General features: G+C 51.1%; 1 protein-coding gene across 1 annotated transcript in view; it reads right to left on the minus strand.

The window, feature by feature from the left end:
- TMEM132B (transmembrane protein 132B) overlaps nucleotides 1-18,152 on the minus strand; it is a 207,430-nt gene extending 189,278 nt beyond the window's left edge. The window contains exon 1 of the mRNA XM_088532500.1: nucleotides 18,029-18,152. Coding sequence (XP_088388626.1) covers nucleotides 18,029-18,104 — 76 coding nt within the window. The 5' untranslated portion in view covers nucleotides 18,105-18,152. The remainder of the gene's footprint in view (nucleotides 1-18,028) is intronic.
- Between the last annotated feature and the right edge of the window lie 3,570 nt (nucleotides 18,153-21,722).

The following is a 21,722-nucleotide window of genomic DNA, read 5'->3' on the forward strand; positions in this document are numbered from 1 at the left end:
TCTACATGGCGCTTGCAGAGAAAGCATTAAAGAAAACAGCATTTGCCAGACTTCTAGTGCATTTTTATGTTCCTCACTGACCTCAGAAGAACTTGCCAGCTCCACTGTGTAAAGCCAAGCGAGCACTTTTTAAATCCCACCTGAGTGTGGACAGATTAACAACAGAGAAAGGAGGAAGGAAGAGGAGGGAGAGCACTAAAAGCAAAACCAATACCCAGAAGGGTGCAGATATCAACCCCTGGTTGAATGGGACACACGATGCCTGTAGTTCATCTCCTTCCCTGAAGTTAAATTAACCAATTTTCACAAATACATTAAATTGTGATGAAAAACTAAAAATGAGGAATAGTTTGTGTCTGCTTCGGAAAAAAAAAATCTTCTTTCTTGACCTCTTAAGATTTCTTACCATTTAAATTCAGTGTTGTTATAAATTCTTATTTATAAGGAAAAAGATTCCAGTGTTTCATTGTGAAGTAACTGAGGATTCAAAATTGTTCGCTTATTGATCCTACAGCAGCTGCTTCGGTGGAATTAAAGCAGTATCCATCTGATCAGAGTGTTTCCTAAAGGGGAGCAGGAGAGACTGGAAAGGATGGTGAAGGAAAACATCGGATTATTGTAAAAGAGGGAAGAAAAAAAAAAAATGAAAGAACAATCTGGAACCAGTTCCATTTAACCCTAGACAGAGTTATGCTGTGTTGAAAATAGCACCTGGCTGCCTTCCCCAGGTAAAACACCAGGGCTTGAAAGGGAGAGTCAATTACAGCCTCCAGGAACCTCCCTGCTGAGGCCAAAGAGAAATTCCAGACAAGGTATTGAACCCTGTTCGTGATTACAGGAGAAGCTGTCTACGCATCAAGTCAACACTGAGGAAATACTAGGAGATTCAGGCATTTTTTTCCCCACCACAGGCTGGTAAAGCACAAGGAAAAGAGCATTTAATCCTTTCTATTAGGCTGCTCTAACTCTGCTTTGGAATATGGATCAGCCTAATGTATTCAGGGCTTGGCAAGTTGCTGATGCAAAGTACTTAGGAGGGGTCTGCAGAGACTCCCTTTGGATTGTTCTCTCCAAGCAATTTGTCTTCACACTTGCAGGTTTTTCCCTAGAAGAGATCATAGCCTCCCAGGAACCTCCGGCCCCGGTAGGGCCAATTCCAGGGATCTCGCCCCGGGAGCGGAGCGGTCGGAGGCGAGTGCTGGCTCCGTGCCGGCGCATGGAAAGGCATGAGGAGGCGGAGATCAAGTGCAACTTCCAGTATCGCTCTCCCAAGGAAACCTGCAATGGTGACTGTAGCACTGGGGATACATAAGAGCCTTTAAAAAAAGATGCCATGAGTTAAATCTGGATCCCAGAGCAGCTTACGCCTACCCTTCCTGGTTTACTGTGATTCCCACCACAAATTAATACCGGCAGCACCAAAGGGCCACCCCGCTAGCTTAACTCCATGGATTTCCTTCCATGCTGCAGCCGGAGCAAGGGACCTGCCCAATGTCCCCATCGGAAGGGACTTCTCCGCGGTGAGGTGCCCTAGGCCCGCTGAAGCCTTGTCACAGTCTCCCTCCACACGAGCCCAGCTGGGCCTGGGTCCGTGAGGGCAGGCCCAGCGATGGCAGGGCCCAAACCACGCGAGCGGCGCCCTGGGACAAGACCCGAGGGAAGGCAGCAGGGTTAAACAAACCTGCTCCTGCATGTGGAGCCATCAAACCCTTGTCCAGGGCAGCTGGAGACATCCTGCAGGTCGGAGCTACCGGGGAGAGGGGACTGACCCCAATGGGGGACTCCAGGTTGGACTGGATCCTCCATCACCCACAAACACCCCATGAAAAAGGTCTCTTAACCTTTTAAACGCAGAGGGAAAAACAAATACACACACACTATATATATATATATCTCCCAAAGCAAAGAATGACAGCATGTCTTGGGGTATTATATCTGAAAGTACCACCTTGTATTAGTGCTAACAATGGAGAAAATTCCATCTTGAAACTAAAGGAGGGGAAAAAAAATAGAATGAGCTTTGTTTCCTATCACATCCACGGAACTCAAGCGTAGTGACAAGCAAGTTGTAAAAATTCAGAGAGTGAAACAATATTCTGGAGAGCACAGTATGCACAAAATCTCATGGAAATCCTTGTTAAATGTTTCTACCCTCCTACCCTCCAGCACATACCTCCAGGGCACGATTTTCAGGAGACAGAAAGATTTAATACTGCCTTGGTTCAAATAACCCCATGGATTCTCACTGCCAAGACTGTCATGACAGCATGTTCCCCTGTTTTATTATATTAATAAGCAGACTCATTCAGCACTCAACATGACGTGGCCGTTGGACTTGCATACTGCTTTGTCCCCAAGCGGCAGAAACGCACAGGGCTCCCCCCTGCCTCGCAAAAACACTGTTATTTGCAGGGGATATCTCTGCAGCTCCTTGCAGACGTGGATGCACGTGCACCAGCTCTGGGAGAGCCTTGTGTTATTAAACGGGCTCCCGGCCCCCTTCGCGTTCCGGCTCCGCGCCGGAGTCGCTTCCCGGCCCGCGCTCGCTCCCCACCGCTCCGTAAGCGCTTCAGTCTCGCTTCCACCTCCAGCACCATCTCTGCGCTGCTGATTCCCTTCTCCACAGGTTAAAGCAAAATAAGAGTAGAAAATAAGGGGCTATTAAAGCCTAACCCACAAACAAAGCTCCGCAGCCTTCCGCTAGCTTGAAAAATAGCGATATCCTCCTTGCCCTTGCCTGGAATTGCACAAGCTTCCCCCATTACCTCTAATTGCTGCTTCCTGCCTCGACTTCCCCAGCTGTGAAAGGCGGTGTTTGCACACAGAGGGCAGCTCCATTTGCGACACTTTGTGGAGATGGCCCATGCACGGCCTTGTTCCCACCACCATCTTCTGAGGAGCTTGGTCCAAGCACAGGCAAAAAGACCCTGTGTCTCCGTTATGGGCACTGATGCTGTTATCTGCAGGCATTAAACACAGAACACGACCCCAGTTGATTTCTTCCTCCCCTTCCCACAAAGGCTTTTATTCCACCTTTATTTTTTTCAAGATGCATTCAGCAGCAATGTGTTTTGTTAGGGAAGTTTTATGCTGTGTAAATGACCGAGGATTGTTTATGGACCGATTAATTCAAACCTAGCTGTTTACCTTTGCTGGATTGCAATTATTTTAACAGAAATTGAGAAATAAATTGGGGAGAAAGGTAACAAGAGCTTTTCAGTTCTGTTTTCAAACTAGAGCACTGCCAGGCATGATTTGACCTCAGACAAGTCACGTGTAGCCACTTATTTTAAAATCAGCTGAACTTGTCTATGCGTGAGAAATAGATCTTCCTATAGTTATGTGCAGAAATGGGTCCCCCAAGGTTAAAAATTCAGCCATGGTCACATCTCTCATTTACCATGTTATTTCAGTACCCAGATCTCCCAACAGCTGAACAAGCACCTAATGCAGACACCAAATACACAAAACACAGTCAAAACCACCCAGGAGAGGCACGTTGACTCTCCTGGCTTTCGCATGGGTCCAGAAATATCAAAAAGAACCAAATATTTCTGAATATCCATTCTGCAGCTGGAATAATCATTCCCCAGCCCTACATGGAATTCCCCTTGCTCCTCCTGCCCTGGCTCACAAGCAGATCCCGGACTATGGAAGTTATTCCTTCATTTACAGCACCTGGATCCTTGGCAGACTCCTCGGACAGTTACGTTCATAGCCCTAACACTGTCTCTAGCTCTCCTTCATGGCTTGGCTGGTAGCAACCCCTCATCTTAGCTCCCCATCACTTAAAATAAGGAAATTAGACCATTCTCATTTCCCTCTAATTAGGGGGAAAAATAAACACTACTCTGTGCTGTTGAGTAAACAGAAGCACCACCGCATTCCTGCGGCCCTGGATGCTCTCCTGGTCTCCATTCACTGCAACTCATTTGCTGCACCTCAATCTGGGAGGCTGTACTTCGTCAAACTCACAGCAATTCCCCCCTCCTCCTCTTTTCTTGGCGGGGAAGACTCTGCATTTGCCTCTTCACCTCCCACCTGCAAAGCTCAATTGCTTTGGCTGCAGACAGAAAAGGCTGAGAAACGTCCGTGTAGCAGCCTGGAAGTCAAGGCAGGACACAGCCTGTCTTAGAACAAGCAGGAGTCCCAAAGTCCCAAATAACAGGAAGGATTTTGTGTTCCCAGACAGTGAAAGGTGCCAGGGAAAAGCCAGGAAAATGCAGGTCCTGTCCCTTATCATTAGCCTGAAGTGACCACCTCCTGGGATAAGAGGATAAACTGATGCTCCATCCACTTTTTCTGATCAAAGCTGCCAACTACTAATGGAGATCTATGCGCTCGAGGACTAGCAGCCCACTTCAGATAAGCCAAGGCACCGTGGCCGTGTGGTGACAACCCCGAGACATCACTGGCTTGCGCCAGGTTCAAGCTGGTGACCAGGAGAGCCAGCACCACGCGATGCTTTCCAAAATTCCCTCCAAACCATATGGTCCCAAAGATACAGAGACAACTGAAGGAGCATTGGGTTCACACAGCAAGATAACTGCACAACAGGTCTGGCTGGGAGCCAGCCCGGCAAGGGCGGCGTTTAGCACAGCACGAGGGGCCGCTTCCTTGCGGAGCCACCCCTGCCACTTACGGGCATTCCCTGGAGAAGTGAGCTGCATCCGCACTGGAAAACACCCACACGGCGGCTCCTGCCCTCCCGAAACGCTCCCGGGGAGAGGAAGCGCCGTCCAGGTGCTCCTCCGGCCCCGTCGACACAGCGCCCGCATCCAAAGTAACGGGTCCTGCTCGCTGGACAGCGCGCGTCGCTTGATGGGGCTCCTCACGGGAGGCACGAGCCCCTGCTCCAGGCACCTCCACAGCCGCAGGGAGAGGCTCTAGGATGCGCCATCAGGATGCCCTAAACTGTGGGTGCACCAGCCCCCTCTGTGCCGCTTTCCACAGCTCGAGGGTGGCCATGGAGCCGCTGCAGCGGATGCAGCAGCCTTGCAGCAGGAGCAGTGGATGCAGCAGCCCCGCCGCAGCAGGAGCAGCAGATGCAGCAGCCTTGCAGCAGGAGCAGCGGATGCAGCGGCCCCGCCGCAGCAGCAGGAGCAGCACACAAACCCCAGCAAAACAGCGGGTTTTCCGTAGGGCAGCGACGCCTGTGCCAAGGCTGGCAGGTGGCAGAGCCTTCAGGGAAAGCCTCAAGTCACTGCACGGGCCTGAGCCAGCTCCCAGGGAAGCCAGGGTGAAACAGCAGCTCCAGCAAGAGCAGCAGCAAGCCCAGAAAAGTGCAGGTTTTAATTAAAGAACAGAAATCACACTCTCCTCTCTGCCTCCTGCCAGCACTGGAAGACTTGGTAGGTGAGAAAAAAAAAAAAAAAAAAAAAGGAAAAAAAAAAATCTTACAGTACTTTCACTGCTGTTCAATAAACCTTTTAAACCATCCTCCAGCTGCTCCTTGGATGAAGCACCGCAGCCAGCGGTGCAGGAGCGACCAGCACGAGCTGCACAGCCACGGCAGAACCCGTGTCCACTGGCAACGCTGCCGGGTCAAGGGCGCCCCTCACCTCAGGGATCAATTCCCATGGCAAGGGAGCTCGGAAGGAGGGATGTTCTCCCCACTCCGGGCAGCAGGGAGGTCTGAAGCACCATCAGCCCCATTGGCAGCATCTACAAGGCCCACTCTAGAGCACAAAGCACTGCTGAAAACAGCTCCCAAAAGGTGTTTCCTCGGCCCAAAAAGCATGGCTTGTTAGGGGTTTCCGACAGCAAAAGCTCTAGCCGCCCATCTACCCTCCCTGCCTGGGAGCATCTCACCGAGCGCCCAGCTCGCGAGGTCACGGTGAGCGGCTGTCCCCAGCGAGGGGAACCGCAGGCACGTCTGTCCTTCTGAAGGAATTGAAGGAATCCTGGAAGGCTGTGGAGCCTCCTTCTCTGGAGACCTTCCGAACCCGCCTGGATGCCGCCCTGTGCCACGTGCTCTGGGTGACCCTGCTGGAGCAGGGGTGTTAGACTAGATAATCTCTAAAGCTCCCTTCCAACCTCAGCCATTCCGTGATTCTGTGAATAAGCCCATAGAAGTGCAACAGGTCTCCAGAATTTTAAATGCATTTTTGTAACTGTCCATAATGCTCCCAGATACCAACCTTTCCTACAGGAAAAAAGAAAACCAGTCATACCTTTCCACGAGGATTAAAGAGAAATATCTGAACAGCACAAGAAATCCACCCGCTCCACATAGATGTTGCCACAAACCAGGAACAAGAGAAAAAACAAACAGGGAAAAACAAACAGGGACCAGGAAAAGCCAAGCCTGAAGATTTACACCAGTCAAATATCATCAGAGTGAGCTCGAGACATTAAAATAAAAGATGCAACGTTGGGAACCAATTTACTTGCGCTGCTCTATGGAGCAATCATGCCCCAGGACCTGCAGCTAAACGGCTGGAGCTCACGTAACTGCAACAGCCAAGATCGCGGCAGAGAACTTTAATGGCTGTATGAAATTCAATAGGAATTGATGGCTGGAAGAGCAAAACATTTAACACTGTCAATTTAACCCTGGTGCATGCATGTGCACGGCCGCTCCGACACGTACGCTGACCGAAAAAAGCTGGAGCTAATTTTCCGTTCACAGAGATCCCTCTTTGAGTGTCTGCAATCCCCATAGAGCTGTCAGGAAGGAGACTGCACCTTTACACAGTTACTTAAACAATATATAAATATTCTGGTACCTCCAGAGCTTTTGCCACTGGAATCTTTAATTTAAAATCCATCTTTTGCAAAAATGGCAATACATTAGTACAACTTGCCCTGTCCATTTCTCTGAAAGATTAGAAGCTCCTTTCCATGTTTCATCTCCAGTCGGAGCAATAACTCATAAAACATCCCTGCTATTCAAGAAGACTTTGTATAAACTGCTTGCAGCTGACGTACTTTTCAAACACGATCTCTTTTGTTATGAAGTCTGTCTCTGATGAACAATAAAGAAATATTGTTGACGGGTGTACTTTTCCATCAGCTCAAAAATATCATTTTGTAGAATATTTCACAGCTCAGCAAAAGATGGAAAGAAAAGACAATATTATGACTGTGCAGTAAAGAAAAAATAATTCATTATAATTAGCTTAGAGCGGTTTTCTTGTTAGTTTTAGCTTTTTAAACTGAATTTCTTTTACTAGTTAGAGCCCTAATCCTATTTAGGAAGTCCTTTTCAGGCAAAACTTGCAATAATCTGGGTAAAACATTCAGGATTTGGCCAACACGTGTGGCACTCACATACACAAGGCATCAACAAGGTCTCAAGCAGCATTTTTTTTTTTTTTTTTTTAAAGATAGCCAAGTGTTCAAGGCCCATGGGAGGCATGACTCCAGGTCAGACCTGGCACAAGTTACCAGTCCTGGTTGAATCACTAACCGAGTCAATTGGTGTCACCTGCAATGCTGCGCTGGCTGGAGTGGCATCGCGGGTGACACCAACGCTGGCTTTTCCCCAGCATGAGGCTCCGTCACCACCGCTCCCTCCAAGGAGGACCAGGAGCTGCCGCATCCGTCGCCGCAGACCTCGGGAGCTGGGAACAAGCTGGAGGCCACGTCCATGCGGGCGGGCACAGGCTGCAGCGTCACTGAACTCGCTGCACCAGTCTGCTTCACGGAGAGGCTTTGATGTGCAAATTAATCATTATAACTTTTAATTGAGCTAATGTAAGCATCGTATGTTACTAATTACACAATGCAGGGGGAAATACTGTAAATTAATTTAACTGCTTAGTCTAATCATGATGGCAAGTTTTGTTTTAATTACAAATTGTTGTGAAGCAGCAAAGCATCTGCTGCAATTCCGTGACTCCCGTCCGGAGCAACACAGACCCCCTACGTTGGGATGCAGGGATGCCAGCCCTTCCCAAACACAGTGCCACACGAGCAACACACCTGAGCTCACCAGGTTCAAATCTCACCTTCTGCAGCCCTCATTTTAATCTCTATGAGAATTCCAACGTGCTGAGGCAGAAATCTTCATGACTTTACCTCAACTCCTTGTCTATTAATTCAGATAAGCAAGAATCAAAGAATGCCTTTTGAAATTTTCCTCCTTGTCTTTACAGTTAAAGGCAAAAATGGGAAATGCATGAAAAAAGTAAAATGAGATTACAGAAAAACACTCCTGGACTTTGTCATCTGAGGTAGTGCCTGGAGCAAGTTTTTACAACCAAATTAAAAACTCTGAATATTGTGCGTTTTAATGGAAACACTGATATAGCCAAGCAACTACAGCATGCGAATGTACTTGCATAATGCATCACCTTGAGAATGTATTACCAGGAGATACGTGAGGGTGACAATATTCACCATCCAACTGTACCTGCGGCGAAGAAAAATATCCGCTTGATGCAACTCTGCTGGTAATTAACTAGGGAGAGTTTTGGGGAGGAAAGGATAGCTCTGAAATTCTATGGCAGATAGAGGGCATCTAAAAAGCAAAGGCAATCTACTTTTTTCCTATATATATATTTTAATTTCATACAGTCTCTGTTTGCCAAAAGGCGTTTAAAAAGCTCCTCAGACTCTAAACACATTAATAGGTTTTAGATTTTGCCTGTTATCTACATTAAAGAAAAAATAACACAGGATTTTTTTTATTATTTTTTTTAAATGCCAGAGGGCTGATTACTGTGAAATGATCTAAGGCTTCTCCCACTAAGTGGGCAGATGGATTGCTACTTTTGCAAGTTCTTTTCTGCAGCGTTCAGCTGCTGGCAGGCTCCGCTCCAGCGCCGCTTCCTCCCTTGCACTCCCTACTCGCTTCCCAGCCGGAGGCTGGGGACATGCGGGATGCCACCCACACGGCACAGGATCACACACGCGTGCCAAGCCTGCAGGTGCATCCCGGACACGTCCGCACTGCTGGGGCCTCAGACCCCTCATGTGTCCATGCTGGAGGCACAGGGAATGGCTTGAGCACCCCGGAGCCCCACACTGGTGTTTTCTTGCCAAGGGAGGCTGCTATGGGGAAAAGCCCAGGCCCCCCAAGCTAGCCAGACCAAAAATGAGAATTCTCCAGCATGACAACTAAAAGATGGAGATTCGCGGTGAGCTGGCAACACCGCAGGGCATGCGGAGCTCCGTAAGGATCGCTGCTCAAACGCAATCCCTTTCCTCAAAGTCTATGTGAGAGATCATTGCAGAATGGTTGCTACCAAACCTCCCCTCCCTACCGCAAGTGCCACCCTCCATGAGCCCAGTGCATGGGCAGCGATTCCCGAGAGGTCACCAACACCTCCAGGTTCTGCCTGGCAGCCCCTTGTATTCCCATCCTTTCATTATCCAGAGCAAAGTACAGTCGGTCAGGAAGAGAACTGGGAAGAAGCTCATTGGCGCTGCAAGGAAGGGAATTGTTCATTCAAAGGGTGCTTTTTAGGAACTAGTCCTCGAAGCGGGCACTGCCAGACACGTCTGCATCGTCCCACTGAAGCCCACGGACTGCAGCTGGCAGCGCGCGCCTCTTCACACGAGCACGGGAGGAGGAAGCGCTCGATTCGATGCGAGGAGATGAAACTTTGATGAAAAGCAAACTCCCAGCCATGGGGATGACTAAGCAGAGAGCCGGGCAAGGCAGGAGGCTGCAGCCAGCCAGCACGGGCTGCAGGACGAGCGCAGCCTCTGCAGGTAGGCCGTGCCGAAAGGCAGCTTCGGGAAAAAACAGAATAAATAAAACCAAGCCACGGAGCTATAAACAAGGACCCAATTCCTTAGCTGCCCATCTATGTCCCAATCCATCTGTATCCCCAGCTGATGCACAGATAGCAGTATATGGGTCAATAATCGTTTATCTGGAGATGTGTGTCAACCCATCTCTCCTGCTCTCAGACATACCTTTTGCAATAGCCATTTACTTTAACCCTAAATTATCTGCCTCTGCTCATCTTCTTGGAGAAGCAGCACAGCAGATAAAGCAGCCAATTCCCTGTGATCTGAAAGCTCACTTTCTAAATCAAATCAATTTTTCTAACGTAATTTGCCTAATCTAAATCACTGACCCATGCGCTTTCTCACAATCCTTTGACAAGAGCTGCACCAACTGAAGCAAAGCTAAAACACTTCAACCACACCAATTCATAGAAGCCTTTAGAGGAATTCTTTCATTGCTGTAATTAATTCTTTAAGTACCACAGTGGGATGCTCTGAATTCAAACCCAGTCCAAGGAGTAATGATTATACTAATGGGAGAAGCTGTGCAGTAAATAAATGCAAGTGCCCTGCTGAAAGAGATCGTTTCCAATAGAAAACTGCCATTCGGGGAGATAACTGTTTTGGAGATAATAACTCAGATGATGAAGTCCCACAGACCGTAGGCAGACAGAGCAGTTCGCAGACCCCGGTACATCCGACCGGGCTCTGCGTTTTGATGGATACTCCAGATGGAAGCTGATTAGCCCAGGGGACGTCCTTGTCCTCAGCCCTCGACCCAGCTCCTCTCTGTGCAGTGGCCACGGCTACGTCCCCACCACAACCGCTGCTTTTAGCACTGGACTCTGCAGCTCGGCTCGACGCCAGGCAGCTGCAGACCTGCTCACCACGGCCCTTCCCGGGGTCCGGGGCTTCCCAGGGCTCCACGGCACAAGCACAGGGAGTGCTGGGAGCTCGGCCATTTATCCTCGGGTTTTAAATCTTATCCTCGGGTTTTATAATTTACCTCAAGTTTTAACGAACATTGGAGGGCTGAGGATTCAGTCACCACAAGGGTACAGAGTCCCATTCCAGAGGACATCCTTAGGTTGGGACTAACCTTCCCACAGGCTGAGGGAGCCCATTTGCCGTCACAGACTGGGGCTATGAAGACAAATCCACTACCCACCTTCACCCAGTGCAGTCCCCAGCCCCTCCGTTCCCCAAAAATCAAAGCTTAGGGGCCCTTAGTGCCACATTTCTTTCAGAAACATCTACAGATGGTTCTATCTCCATCTAAAATTCATGCTATCACCTGCTTTAACTTGCTCCTTTTTGTTATTATTAGAGTAGAGCCTTTTTTGCACCAATACTCATACTAATAAAACTTTCACTGGACCATTCCTAGGCGAAAGATAGGAAATGAGTAACTGAGCAGCACTAAAAAAAAAAAAAAAAAAGGAGAGTGAGAGAGGAGGAAACCTTTGTGTATTAATTCCAGTAGCTGTCAGAGATGAGGATTTAATAATGTTAGTAACTAAGCTACTCCATTATTTCAAAACACCTTGGAGGAGAATGTCTTAGTGCAAGATAAATTAGAGAGTGTGACTGTAACTGCCTTCTTAGCATCTTCAGAGCATAATCTATGGCTCATCACCACATGCAGCTCGAGCCCTCTGCCCTTTATTCTCTGAATAACCTCCAACTGTAAATGTATTTACATCCTGCGCTCAGCTCCTTCTTTCTGAAGGTTTCCCACTCGCTGTTTTACCAGTTGCCCCTGTTTCGCAAATTTGCCTAGTTAGGCTTTGTAAGGGTGATAAGGAAGGAAGTTGTAGATTCAGGTCATCCAATAGAGTCAGACACCATGGAACGAAGCGGAGAAGAAAAAACGTAGGCGGGAAATCAGAGAGGTCTAATAGACTGCGAAACACTCTGCCAAAGGAAGCAACAGAAGTCCTGGTGCTTGCATCACTTAAAAATCAGCTACACTCAGGAACAGACTGTACTGAACAATCCAGGATTGTCAGAAATGGAAGAGATGGGCTTATTGGCCAGTTTTGCAGCCCTAATTCCTGTGATTCTGGGCTGCCGAGGCACAACAGTACCCGTGCATCTCAAGCTGAAGCAACAAGCTCTTGCACCTTATCCGAGCTCATCCTGACAGGGGTCTGCCGCCTCCAGGGAGCTTTTATCAGCATCTCTGGAGGCCCCTATTTCAACACTTTAAAAGCCCGTTTCACTGTATGGATACACATTCCCTCCTTCTTCCGCTAAGCAGCGGCAGACAACAATAATTCGTGTTTATTGGTCCTCTACCTCCAAGCACCAAGGTGCTTTTCAAAACCAATAGTGAAGTTTTAGGCTCCAGTTGTCCTCCAGAGCAGGGAGCAGAGGCATCAGGAGCTTGACAGGGCCCGTCCCACCTTCCAGCAAGGTGCCCAGGCACCACAGGACTGGGATCCTCCTGCGCACACTAAGCACAAAACCTCTTCCTTCCAAAACTCTTACTGGCCTTGGTCTTTTGACTAAAAAACTAGAATGAGTAGCTGCTACTGACTGTTTGGCTGCTCTGCTGGCTTTCCAATGACCCCTCACTGCAGAGCAACCCAGCTCCACGTGCTCAAGGCTGCCCTTCCAAGGTGCACAGAGACCACCTTTTTTGGTTGCTTCTTTTCTACGAAGTACCATAACTGTTCATTTCAAGAGCTGTAGCATCCATCAAACAGTGCCCTTTCCCCCTTGTAGCAAAGGTCTTGGGGCTAAGCACGAGCTGGGCCTAGTTGACAACAACTAAGGTGAGATATAAAATAAATGTGCTTGTCACTTAAGCAAACATCTGGCTTCAGCAGCCCCACTGCTAAATAACGTGGAATAGTTCATTCTTCTAAATCAAGGAAGATTCTTTAGGAAAGAAATCAGTCTCCCATGCTAAATGCCATGCCCTGATCATTCCCGAATTTTAAAAATCTAACATTGCTCATAAAATTCATAAATAACAAACACTCTTCATTCCACTGCTCTCCCAATCAGAGAAACTGGATTTAAATCAGCTACTGGCAGGTTTATTACATGGCCCACAAGCAGATAAGGTCCCGTGCACCAGCCCTCTGCACTTAGCAGAATATAAATCTCTGCTTTGCCATCTGTTTTTGAAATATTCCCATACAAGGCGGGAAAAAAAAAAGAAAAAAAAATCATCACCTCTCATGTTTGGAAGGATTTTATTTCTTGGGCAATAAGAATGACATTTACCCTCTCCTTTGTAAAAAATGTTTTTCTTCCATAAATTCCTTCCAGAATTCCAACAGTAGCTGACAAACCTCTCCAAACATTGCGCATTTAGGGCCTGTGAGGGGAAAGGGGCTCAGGAGAGGACCCCACCTCCCACACCACCCCGAGGCAGGTCACGGTGGTGACGCTCTCCTCGATGGCAACACAGATTTTTACAGAAGCCTCCCAAGCCCCTTAGCCTTCCCCAAATAAGAAATTCACTCGCTATTTCTTCATTTAGTCCCACCTGAAGGATATCTGGGGTTTATTTTTTTCTGTTTTTTCTTCCCTTTCCATCTAGGGCAGCCTCATGGTACCACCATGGTAGCACCACCGGCTGTCAAGGCTGCACAACAGCCGCGTTCATCCCACCACTCTCGTAACTCCAGACCCGTTCTCGTGCAGGCTGTAGCCCACAGGGAGCACAACAGGCTGCAACACACACACACAACAGAGGATGCAGCCCCTTCTCCCCAAGAATCATCATCTTCATCACCAGAAGCCCATTTTTCTGCAGCTGCAGGTTTCCCCCTGCACTGTGGAGGAAGCAATTGCACAGAGAGGATCTGGAAGGCCATTTGGAGCAGGCACAGCCAGAGGAGCGGAGTTTCTTTGCATGGAGTTTCCAATTAGTCTATGTAGCGGGCTGCAATCTAATGGAAACATCTCCACTCCTGGCTGTCCCTGACTCCCACAAGGAGTTTTCTGTGGGTTTTGGTAGTAGAGGTGAAACAAAATAAAGACAACAACAAAAAAAGACCAAAAAAATAAAAACAAAAATAAAAGTCAAATGCTACATTTCATTTTTTTTCTCCTTCCCCAAAGTTGCAAGAATCAAGATAGGTCTTAATCACCATTTTTAAAAATTGATTCCTATGACAGGTAAATTGATCAAGTGGAAAGGGGTTGGGCTGCTTTTGATCTTCAGCAAACTGATTTTCCATAAAAGACGATGCTTGCATTGCCCCTCAATAGCCTGCTGAAATGTTGTTTCATCACAAGATTCGGGTGGAAAGCATGTTTAAAAAAAAAAAAAAAAAAGTGCGCTAGAATCTAGAGCACATCATAAATTCATGAAGCTTTCTGAATGCTGTCAGAAACAAACACATTTATGTAAACAAAGAAAAGCTGCAAGGCTGTTGCCAGAGAGTTTTTGCATAGTGCGAAAGGAACGCTAATAATTACACTGCATTTGGGACTGAAGTCCAGGCAGGCAGAGTCCCCAATCCACGGAAATGGGCAGAGCCTTTCAGGCAGGAATTGCAGTGAATTCCCTGGCCAGGAGCACTCGGAGCGGCACTTTAGTGACTTGGCTTTGCAGGACTCGGTGCCAAGGGGAGGAGCGGGGAGAAGGGCAGGTACCCGGCAGCCGTCACCCATCCCCTAGGTGGTCTCTGGGGTCCTCTCTGCTTCTCATTTTTGCCTGCCCCTTCTCAGATGGGAACAGCCTCCTCTGAAACACCAGGTGGGAAACTCCTGGCATCAGGAAAACGAAGCATCTTCCAATGGCATCTAGAGGAACACACACCTCCTGCCAGGACCTCCTTGTCCACAGGTGCTGTGGGCACCAACCTGTCACACAGGCCACCAAATCCATGACTGGAAAACATCCCGACCGTTACAGACACGGAGAGCAGCTCTGGCTCAGGAGCACATCCCTGATCCTCTGATCCTTCCCTGGATGCAGGATGCTGTCCACAACCATCCCGGGCTGCAGAGCCCTCTGCTCGGGCTCACAGAGCCACCCTGACATTCGTACCTTCCTCACCACATTGAGCTGCTTTCAACACCGAGCTAATGCTTGGAGCAAGAGCGCTGGAGCCCCTATCATTCTCAGTAATAAGATACAGCAAATTAACTGGACTTTATTGATTTTAATGTAACTATTTTGGAATCCAAACCCCAAGAGACTCCATTGATCAGCTGAAGTCAGGTGTCAGGGAGCACCGCTTGGAGACCAAGCCTGAAGAAAATAATGAAAAATTGAAGCCATGAGTGATGGGGACTTTTTGATTTGAAATGCACAGAGTAAACTGCAGCATCACTGGCCAAGGATTTTGAAGTGAGAAATGCTGCACCAGGCAAGTCACACACTTTTCCTTCTATTCCCAGAGTCCAATGCCAACTGCAGTGGCAATGCATAAATCCAGAGCAGCTTCACTGACTCCAGAAGAGCTGCTCTAGATTTACACTGATGGGAAGTAAAACCAGAATATCTGAAGTGTATTATTGTTTTAATGGCACCTTGAGCAAGCAGCAGGATAATAATTTCAGCCTTCTTCCCCAACCCTCCATGCCCCAAATCGCATCAGTTTGGGCAGTCATTAGATAAAATGTGGAAGACTGCACTAATGTGGAGAAATAACCGACATTTTCAACAGCTTGTATGATCATATTCTGCCAATCTATTGTACTGCAGATAATACAGGTCTTTCATTTTTGTTCCTGAAGAGACTCTGCATAAAAAGTGCCTCCATATTATGGAGAGTAATACAGGGATACACAATAAAATAAGCATAATGTCTCTCCACCCACACGCCCTAGAGCCACGGGCTAAAAGCAAGTCCCAGGTCCCTGCTCATAGACAGGGCTGGGCGGCTCGAGGACCTTTTACAGCAGCTGAAGTTGCCGGTTTGTCCAATAAGCTTCAAAACGTCCATCCCCGAGCTGGGCGCTGCAGGATGGCACCGGGAACGCCGAGGAGCTCGGGAGGAAGGAGCGGCAGGCAGGAAAGCAGAGACGCAGGTAATTCACACAGGTCGTTCACCGGATACCTATTGATACAACCTCAGAGACAGCCCCGCTGCTGCCAGCGAGGAAGGCGGCCAAAAACCCTGCCGGGTGCCAGCAACAAAGCGGGGCCGCTGCCAGGAAGACGCGTCCTGGAGGCTGCGCGAGGGCTGCCAGCACGGGCACCCTCTGCTCGCAGCCGCGGCAGACGGGACTGCAGACATCAAGAGTGATCTCTTAATTGGGCCTTCGCAGAGCCGCTCAGGGCCGCTCCGGAGAGGCGGGAGGGCCGCGGCCCGGCGCTCCTAGCCCGGGAAACAGCCAGAGGCAGCCCCACAAATGGGCAAAATGAAGGAGAACGGAGAGAAACGGCAAGAGCCCAAGGGGACGGGCTGGGCAAGCTGGGTGCTGAGGAGGAGGGCGACACAGCGGTGCCCGTCTGCAGTGCCCTGGACCCAGGTCTGGTTCGTAAGCACCCCCGGCCGGGGGGAAACGCAGCTTTGCGCAACAGATGGCTACGGATCCTGCAAGCCGCGCTCCTCGGGAAGCACTGCTGGAAGAGGCAGATCCCAAAGCAGCACCCAGATGAGGCTCCCCCCGACCCCAGACCCCTCTCCATACACAGGCATCACTGCAACCCACAGGATGCACCTGGAGCGTCACACTTGGTTACAAAACCAGAAGAACGTCGTATCCTTGGGGGGATAGAAGAGGTGCAGAATGGTGGATGGATTCATTATTTGCAGCTTGAGCCCAGACGCTGCTCATCTCCAAAGTGCACGTTGCTCATGAAGCCATTCAGCAAGCAGGGGAGAAGGACCGGCACAGCGATCCCACGGTAGATTTGCTGCCACTAACTGTTACAAAGTAGGTTTCCATATGTTTAAGCACACAGAGCGCAGGAAAAATTACACCCACAGCCCAATCTCACCATGGTAGCTACCCACACAGGAGGGGGGGGAAAATATCACAGAAAAGATTATCATTAATGTGTCAAAGGGAAAGAAAAAAAAAATAACACAGAGGCAGGCACAGCACTGTTCCTTTGCTGCTCCGAACTCTCTCCTCAAATAAAAGCAGAGGCTCCATGGAGTAACAGGTCTTACACCGGCGATGAAAAGCTATCGCTCCCCAGGGCAGCCCTGATCCGAGGCAGCTCAAGCCCCGCTCCGCATCCCTGCTCTGCACAACAGGATTTCCAATGGGAAAGCCTCCCGGGCTGGGACAGGCAGCACGAGGAAACCCCTTGTGCCCCAGCGCAGGTGCCTTCCCGCTGCCGTCCCCAGCTGGAGCGGGTCCCTGCCCCAACGCTCTCCTTACATCCCCAGCACCAACAGCTGCAGCCGTCTCCCCTCTCAGGGATCCTCCAAAAATCCTGGCCCTTTGGCACATGCCTGAAGCACCGGGAAGTTTCCCCCCATCCGTGCAAGGCTCCCTGCAACAGCCAAACGCGAGCACCGTCCCACGCAGTGGGAAAGGGGGGTGAACCTCAGCACCGATCCACCTGGATTGATGCTTTCTGAAAACAACCACTGTTTTATTAGAAACAGCACCTGTGAGGGAGCTCCCACTCCAGAGAGGAGGGAAACATGCCAGGACAGAAGTCCTGCAGAGACTTTTTCAGGACTGCACTCCGGCTGGCATCCCCGATTGGAGCCGGGTCCCTGCAGAGACCCCGAGCTGTGACCCACAGGCTGCCCTCAAGTTCAGCTGCAGGAAAAACACACAAGCAAGAAGAAAAACAAAAACACCAGAAGCCACAGCAAGACCAAACCCCTAACAGCCGGCTTGGGGCTGACGTTTCTCTGGGTCCTTCAGAACCGAGCACTCCTAGGAAAACTCTCCTGAGCTCACCCAGGGCCCCGATCTCATGCCACACACCAAAGGAAACCTGCTCTGCTTCCAGCTACGCCCAGGAAAAGCACCACAAGAATTATCTGACCCAAGAGGTTGAACTTCAGGATATTCCCCCTTCTTCTGCCTTGCGGAAGACGGGAGCTCCTGAGGAGCGAGAGGACGTGGGGAGCCCTGGGGACACATGTCCCACTGCCCCTCTCCTTGCAGGGAGACCCAAACTTTGTCCTTTTACCCCCAAGCCCCTTGCCGGGTTCTGCTGCGCCAGGACAGAGCAGTGCAAGCCCGGGGCCCCCGGGCTGCCCCACGGACACGCGTGGGCAGAGGGGCCAATGTCACTAGGGGGGGGGACACACTGCACGCCTGGGGAAGGGGGGGGTGATCCGCACGCACAGCCCCGACGGGTCCGAAGGGAAAAAAATAAAAATAAAAATAAATAAATAACGAGTTTAGAAATAAAGCAGCGAGACGCGGCGGCGAGAGGCACCAGGCGCGGAAACTTGCGCGTTACCTTCGCAGAGGAGCGCGAGGAGCAGCGCGGCGCCCCGGGAGAGCATCCTCCTCGATCCATGCCCGGGAGTAGTCATGGTGCTGATTTATGGGGAGAGGGGCGGTTTAACGGGGCGGGCGGGCGGGGAGGGGGCGATAACCACTCCCCCCCGCTCCGCTCCGCTCCGCTCCGCCGCCCCCGGGGCCGCCGCCGCCGCCGCCGCCGCGGCCCGGGGCCCATCCAGGGCGGCCCCGCGCGCTCCGGGCCCCGCGCGCTCGGCCGCCCCCAGCGCGGCCCGCGCCGCCCCCGCTGGCCGCCCGCGGGCGCGGAGGTGGCGGCGCGGCCGGCGCGCGCGCAGGGGCGGCGCCGCGGAGGGCGGCGGGGCGGGGGTGTCCCCGGCCGGAGGATGCGGTTCCCCTGGGACGGGGCAGTTCGGGGTTCGCCGGTGCGGGAGGGTTGCCCGGACGGGGGACGCGGGGCCACCCGCGCGGGACAGCGCAGGGGCCGCCCCGAGGGACGGGGACGCGGCGGGCAGGGGGGTTTCCCTGTGAGGGCACCGCGGGGCTGGAGGTCTCCGCTCCTCGGAGATGCGGGCAGGAGGCGGCACCTGCGGGGCCGTGGGACGAGGCGCGGGAGGGCGTCCCCCGCGCGGGACGTGGGGCCGGGGGGCTGCGCCGTGGGGAGACACGAGGCGCCTCCGCCGCCCCCAGCCGCGCGGGCGGCCGCGGGTGCCGCGCGGGAGCGGAGCGCGGCTCCCCCCTGGCGGCGGCGACCGGCGGAGCGGCGGAAAACGGCGTGGAAACTGCGTGAAAAACGTCCGAGCAAAGCGGGGTGCAAGGGGTGCGATGGGATTTACACAGCTGGGAGCTGTTCCTGTGATGGCAACAGAAAAGCTGAGGTGGAAAAAGCCTCCGCTCCCCTCTTTGGGCCTTGCAGTGTTTTGCAAACATTTCTCCCCATTTGATTTTTTCCCCTCCCTGCATAAACCAGCTTTTATGTAATCTTGTTTGCCTCCACAACCACTCCTATGAAAGTCGTAAAAAATGTAAGCCTAATATTTTACCACTCTACGCAACCACAAAAGGGAATAAATGCTCATGTTCCATGGAGGGGAAGGAAATGCACCTTCCATGGGGAACTCCTAGGGAGAATCCATCCACACACTAAATACATGGCGGTCAGGATTTATTGAAAGCCGATGGTTTCTAGAATCACTCAAATGCCAATTCTAAAGGTCCCACAAGGACCTAGGTGAGCGGTGGGGGATTCATGTTTTCACATCCCTTTGTGTATTGGGAGGAAAATCCAACTGTGAGGAGGGAAGCTGGGCCTGAGGGTGCCAGGAATGAGGAACTTGAATGTCTCTGGGGGTCCTCAAATGCAGGAGCATTTAGGAAAAGCTGCTGGTTGGGCTGGATTTGACTGACGCAGCCACCCCAGAGCCAAAGCAGGAGCAAAACTGCAGCAGATCCAGGGCCAAAAGGTCTCCACAAGCAGCAGGAGCTGCCCTGGCCCCACATCCCGTGACACTGGGGCAGTTCCCATCTTTGTGATGCTCTTAGCCCTCGGGTGCGAGGTGCTCCAGGGGGGCAGAGCATTAATTCCCCGATGTGTTTGGCCCAAAGGTTCATGCAAAACCCAACAAAGTGGCTGCACTCAGCAGCGATGCAGAGGGAGCAACTGCTGCAGGAGCAGAGCAGGGAGCATTTGCTCATCCCATCTTTGCCTGAGTTCATGCAGACAGCAAAGAGCAACGCTGCATTGCCCTTTTGGATGTGCTACAGCATTTGGGAGCTCCCCAGAGCTAAGAGCTTTAGCTAGAGGCGGGAGAAAAAAAATCAAAATATTTTGGGCACTTTGAAGCTGAAAAATTGAACAATGCGCTTTGAAATCAACTGCACTTACTGACTTTGGGAGCAGGGAGGGAGAGGAGGGCATGAGGCTTCCTCACCAGCTCTGCACTGAGGCCCATGGGCAGTGTTTTCCCAGGAATCTGCCAAAATGAGGAATTCTGTAAGCAGAGGTGGGAAAAGTAGTAAAAACCTTTCTGCCAAGCAAGGAGAGTAAGCAGAAGGTCAGTACCTTGTAGAAATTCATATCAGAAACTCTCTTTTGATTACTCTGTGTCCCTTTTTCATAATAGCCAGTCAAAAAGAAAACATATTTTAGGGAAACAATTGTGTATGAAAAAATGCTGTTATTTGCATAATTACAAGGAACCTGATTTTACCCCTTAACTATGACAAAATAAAAAGAAATTATTTCAGAATGTATTTTGGGTGCATCATTGTTTTGATGCCTTTGAGCTGATCAAAACACACAGTCCCCTAATTCTGATGAAATCAGTGAAAATGCAGCTTGTTCCCCCCACTTGCCATTAGGACTATGGCTTGGTGGCAACAAAACACCAGGGGGGTCAGCCCGCCGGGGCCACCGTCCTCACCGCTGTCTGCAACGGAGACCACGTGTAAACTTCCAGGGTAGAAGCATTCGGACGGAGACGGAAAGCTCCAGGTTTGCATTCCCAGAGCGGCGTTTGCAACATTGCTGTGGGCAAACCTGAGCAACGACGCGGAGGAGCCTCAAGGAGCACAAGGATACCAGCTGCAAATGAGGGTGGAGTCGTCTCCTCCAGCGTTCCAGATGTGGTTCTCCAGGCTTGGAGGATAAACCCACGCGCTGGGGGACTTTGCTCCCGGGAATCCCGGCCCGCGCCACTCACGGTGGCAGGAGAGCCCTGCGGAGCAGGAGGCCCGTGGAGCAGAGCTGCTCGCGCAGCAGCTCGCTGAAACAGCCCTTGTGCTCCACGTAAAGCACACGGGGCCTGTCACTCCTTCGGGTTTCTTCTCTCATGTTCTCCCATTCCCGACAGCGCTGAAGGGGGAAACGCCTGGAGCTGTCAAAGGGCCCCTTTCAAAGGCGGCTCGGAGACAGAAATGGAGCAGGCGAGCGCCGCGCGCGGAGCTCCCAGCCTGGGCGCTCGCGTGGGCAAAGCGGTGCCTAAAACACCCGTGTTTTAACCCAGGCAGCTGCCAGGCCTGCACGCTGCCTCGGGGGGCATTGGAATAGGGGGAAGGCAGGGCCCAAACGTGCCCCATCCTGTGCTCCCGGTCCTCGCTCTCATGTGGTAAGAGCGGCGCCCGTCCCGCCTGGCAAGGGGCAGTTCCAGAAGGGAGGTGTACGCATCATTCCAGGACACAAAGATTGTTCATCTCCTCGCAGTGCTGCAGGGAGCCGGTTCCCTGGGGCTAACGGATCATCAAACTCATCCATGTGCCAGAGCAAGGGGCTGGGGAGACGGTGCCTTGCAATCGCACAGCCCCATCCTCTGCCCTGGCTCAGCCCTGCATCGCTCCACACTCACCCTCTCCATGGCCTTTTATCAATTGCTTATGGAGCGCTGTCATCTTTGGGGTGGTTTAATATTTTATTGTGCTTTCATTGGTCAAATGTGGCGCAAAATCCCAGGGAAGTCTGAGCGCAGGGTCATGTCCTGCTAATGCCAGGACTTGGCCTTGCGGAGGACCCACATTGGTGCTGCTCATCTCCACGGCTTGTGGATGAAGTTAGTCATACCCAATAACGTCTCATACCATCCAGAGCTGCAGGAAAGGCCCCGGACCATAAAACCAGGAGCTTCTGCTGCAACATTCCCCTGTGCTCAGAAAACCGGTGTCCTCTACCCCTTGCAGAGGAACAGACCCATGCGGGGCAG

The sequence above is a fragment of the Tinamus guttatus genome, unplaced genomic scaffold, assembly GCF_059628265.1.
Source record: "Tinamus guttatus ecotype Peru unplaced genomic scaffold, ASM5962826v1 Tinamus_guttatus_pri_ptg000459l, whole genome shotgun sequence".
Taxonomy (NCBI): domain Eukaryota; kingdom Metazoa; phylum Chordata; class Aves; order Tinamiformes; family Tinamidae; genus Tinamus; species Tinamus guttatus.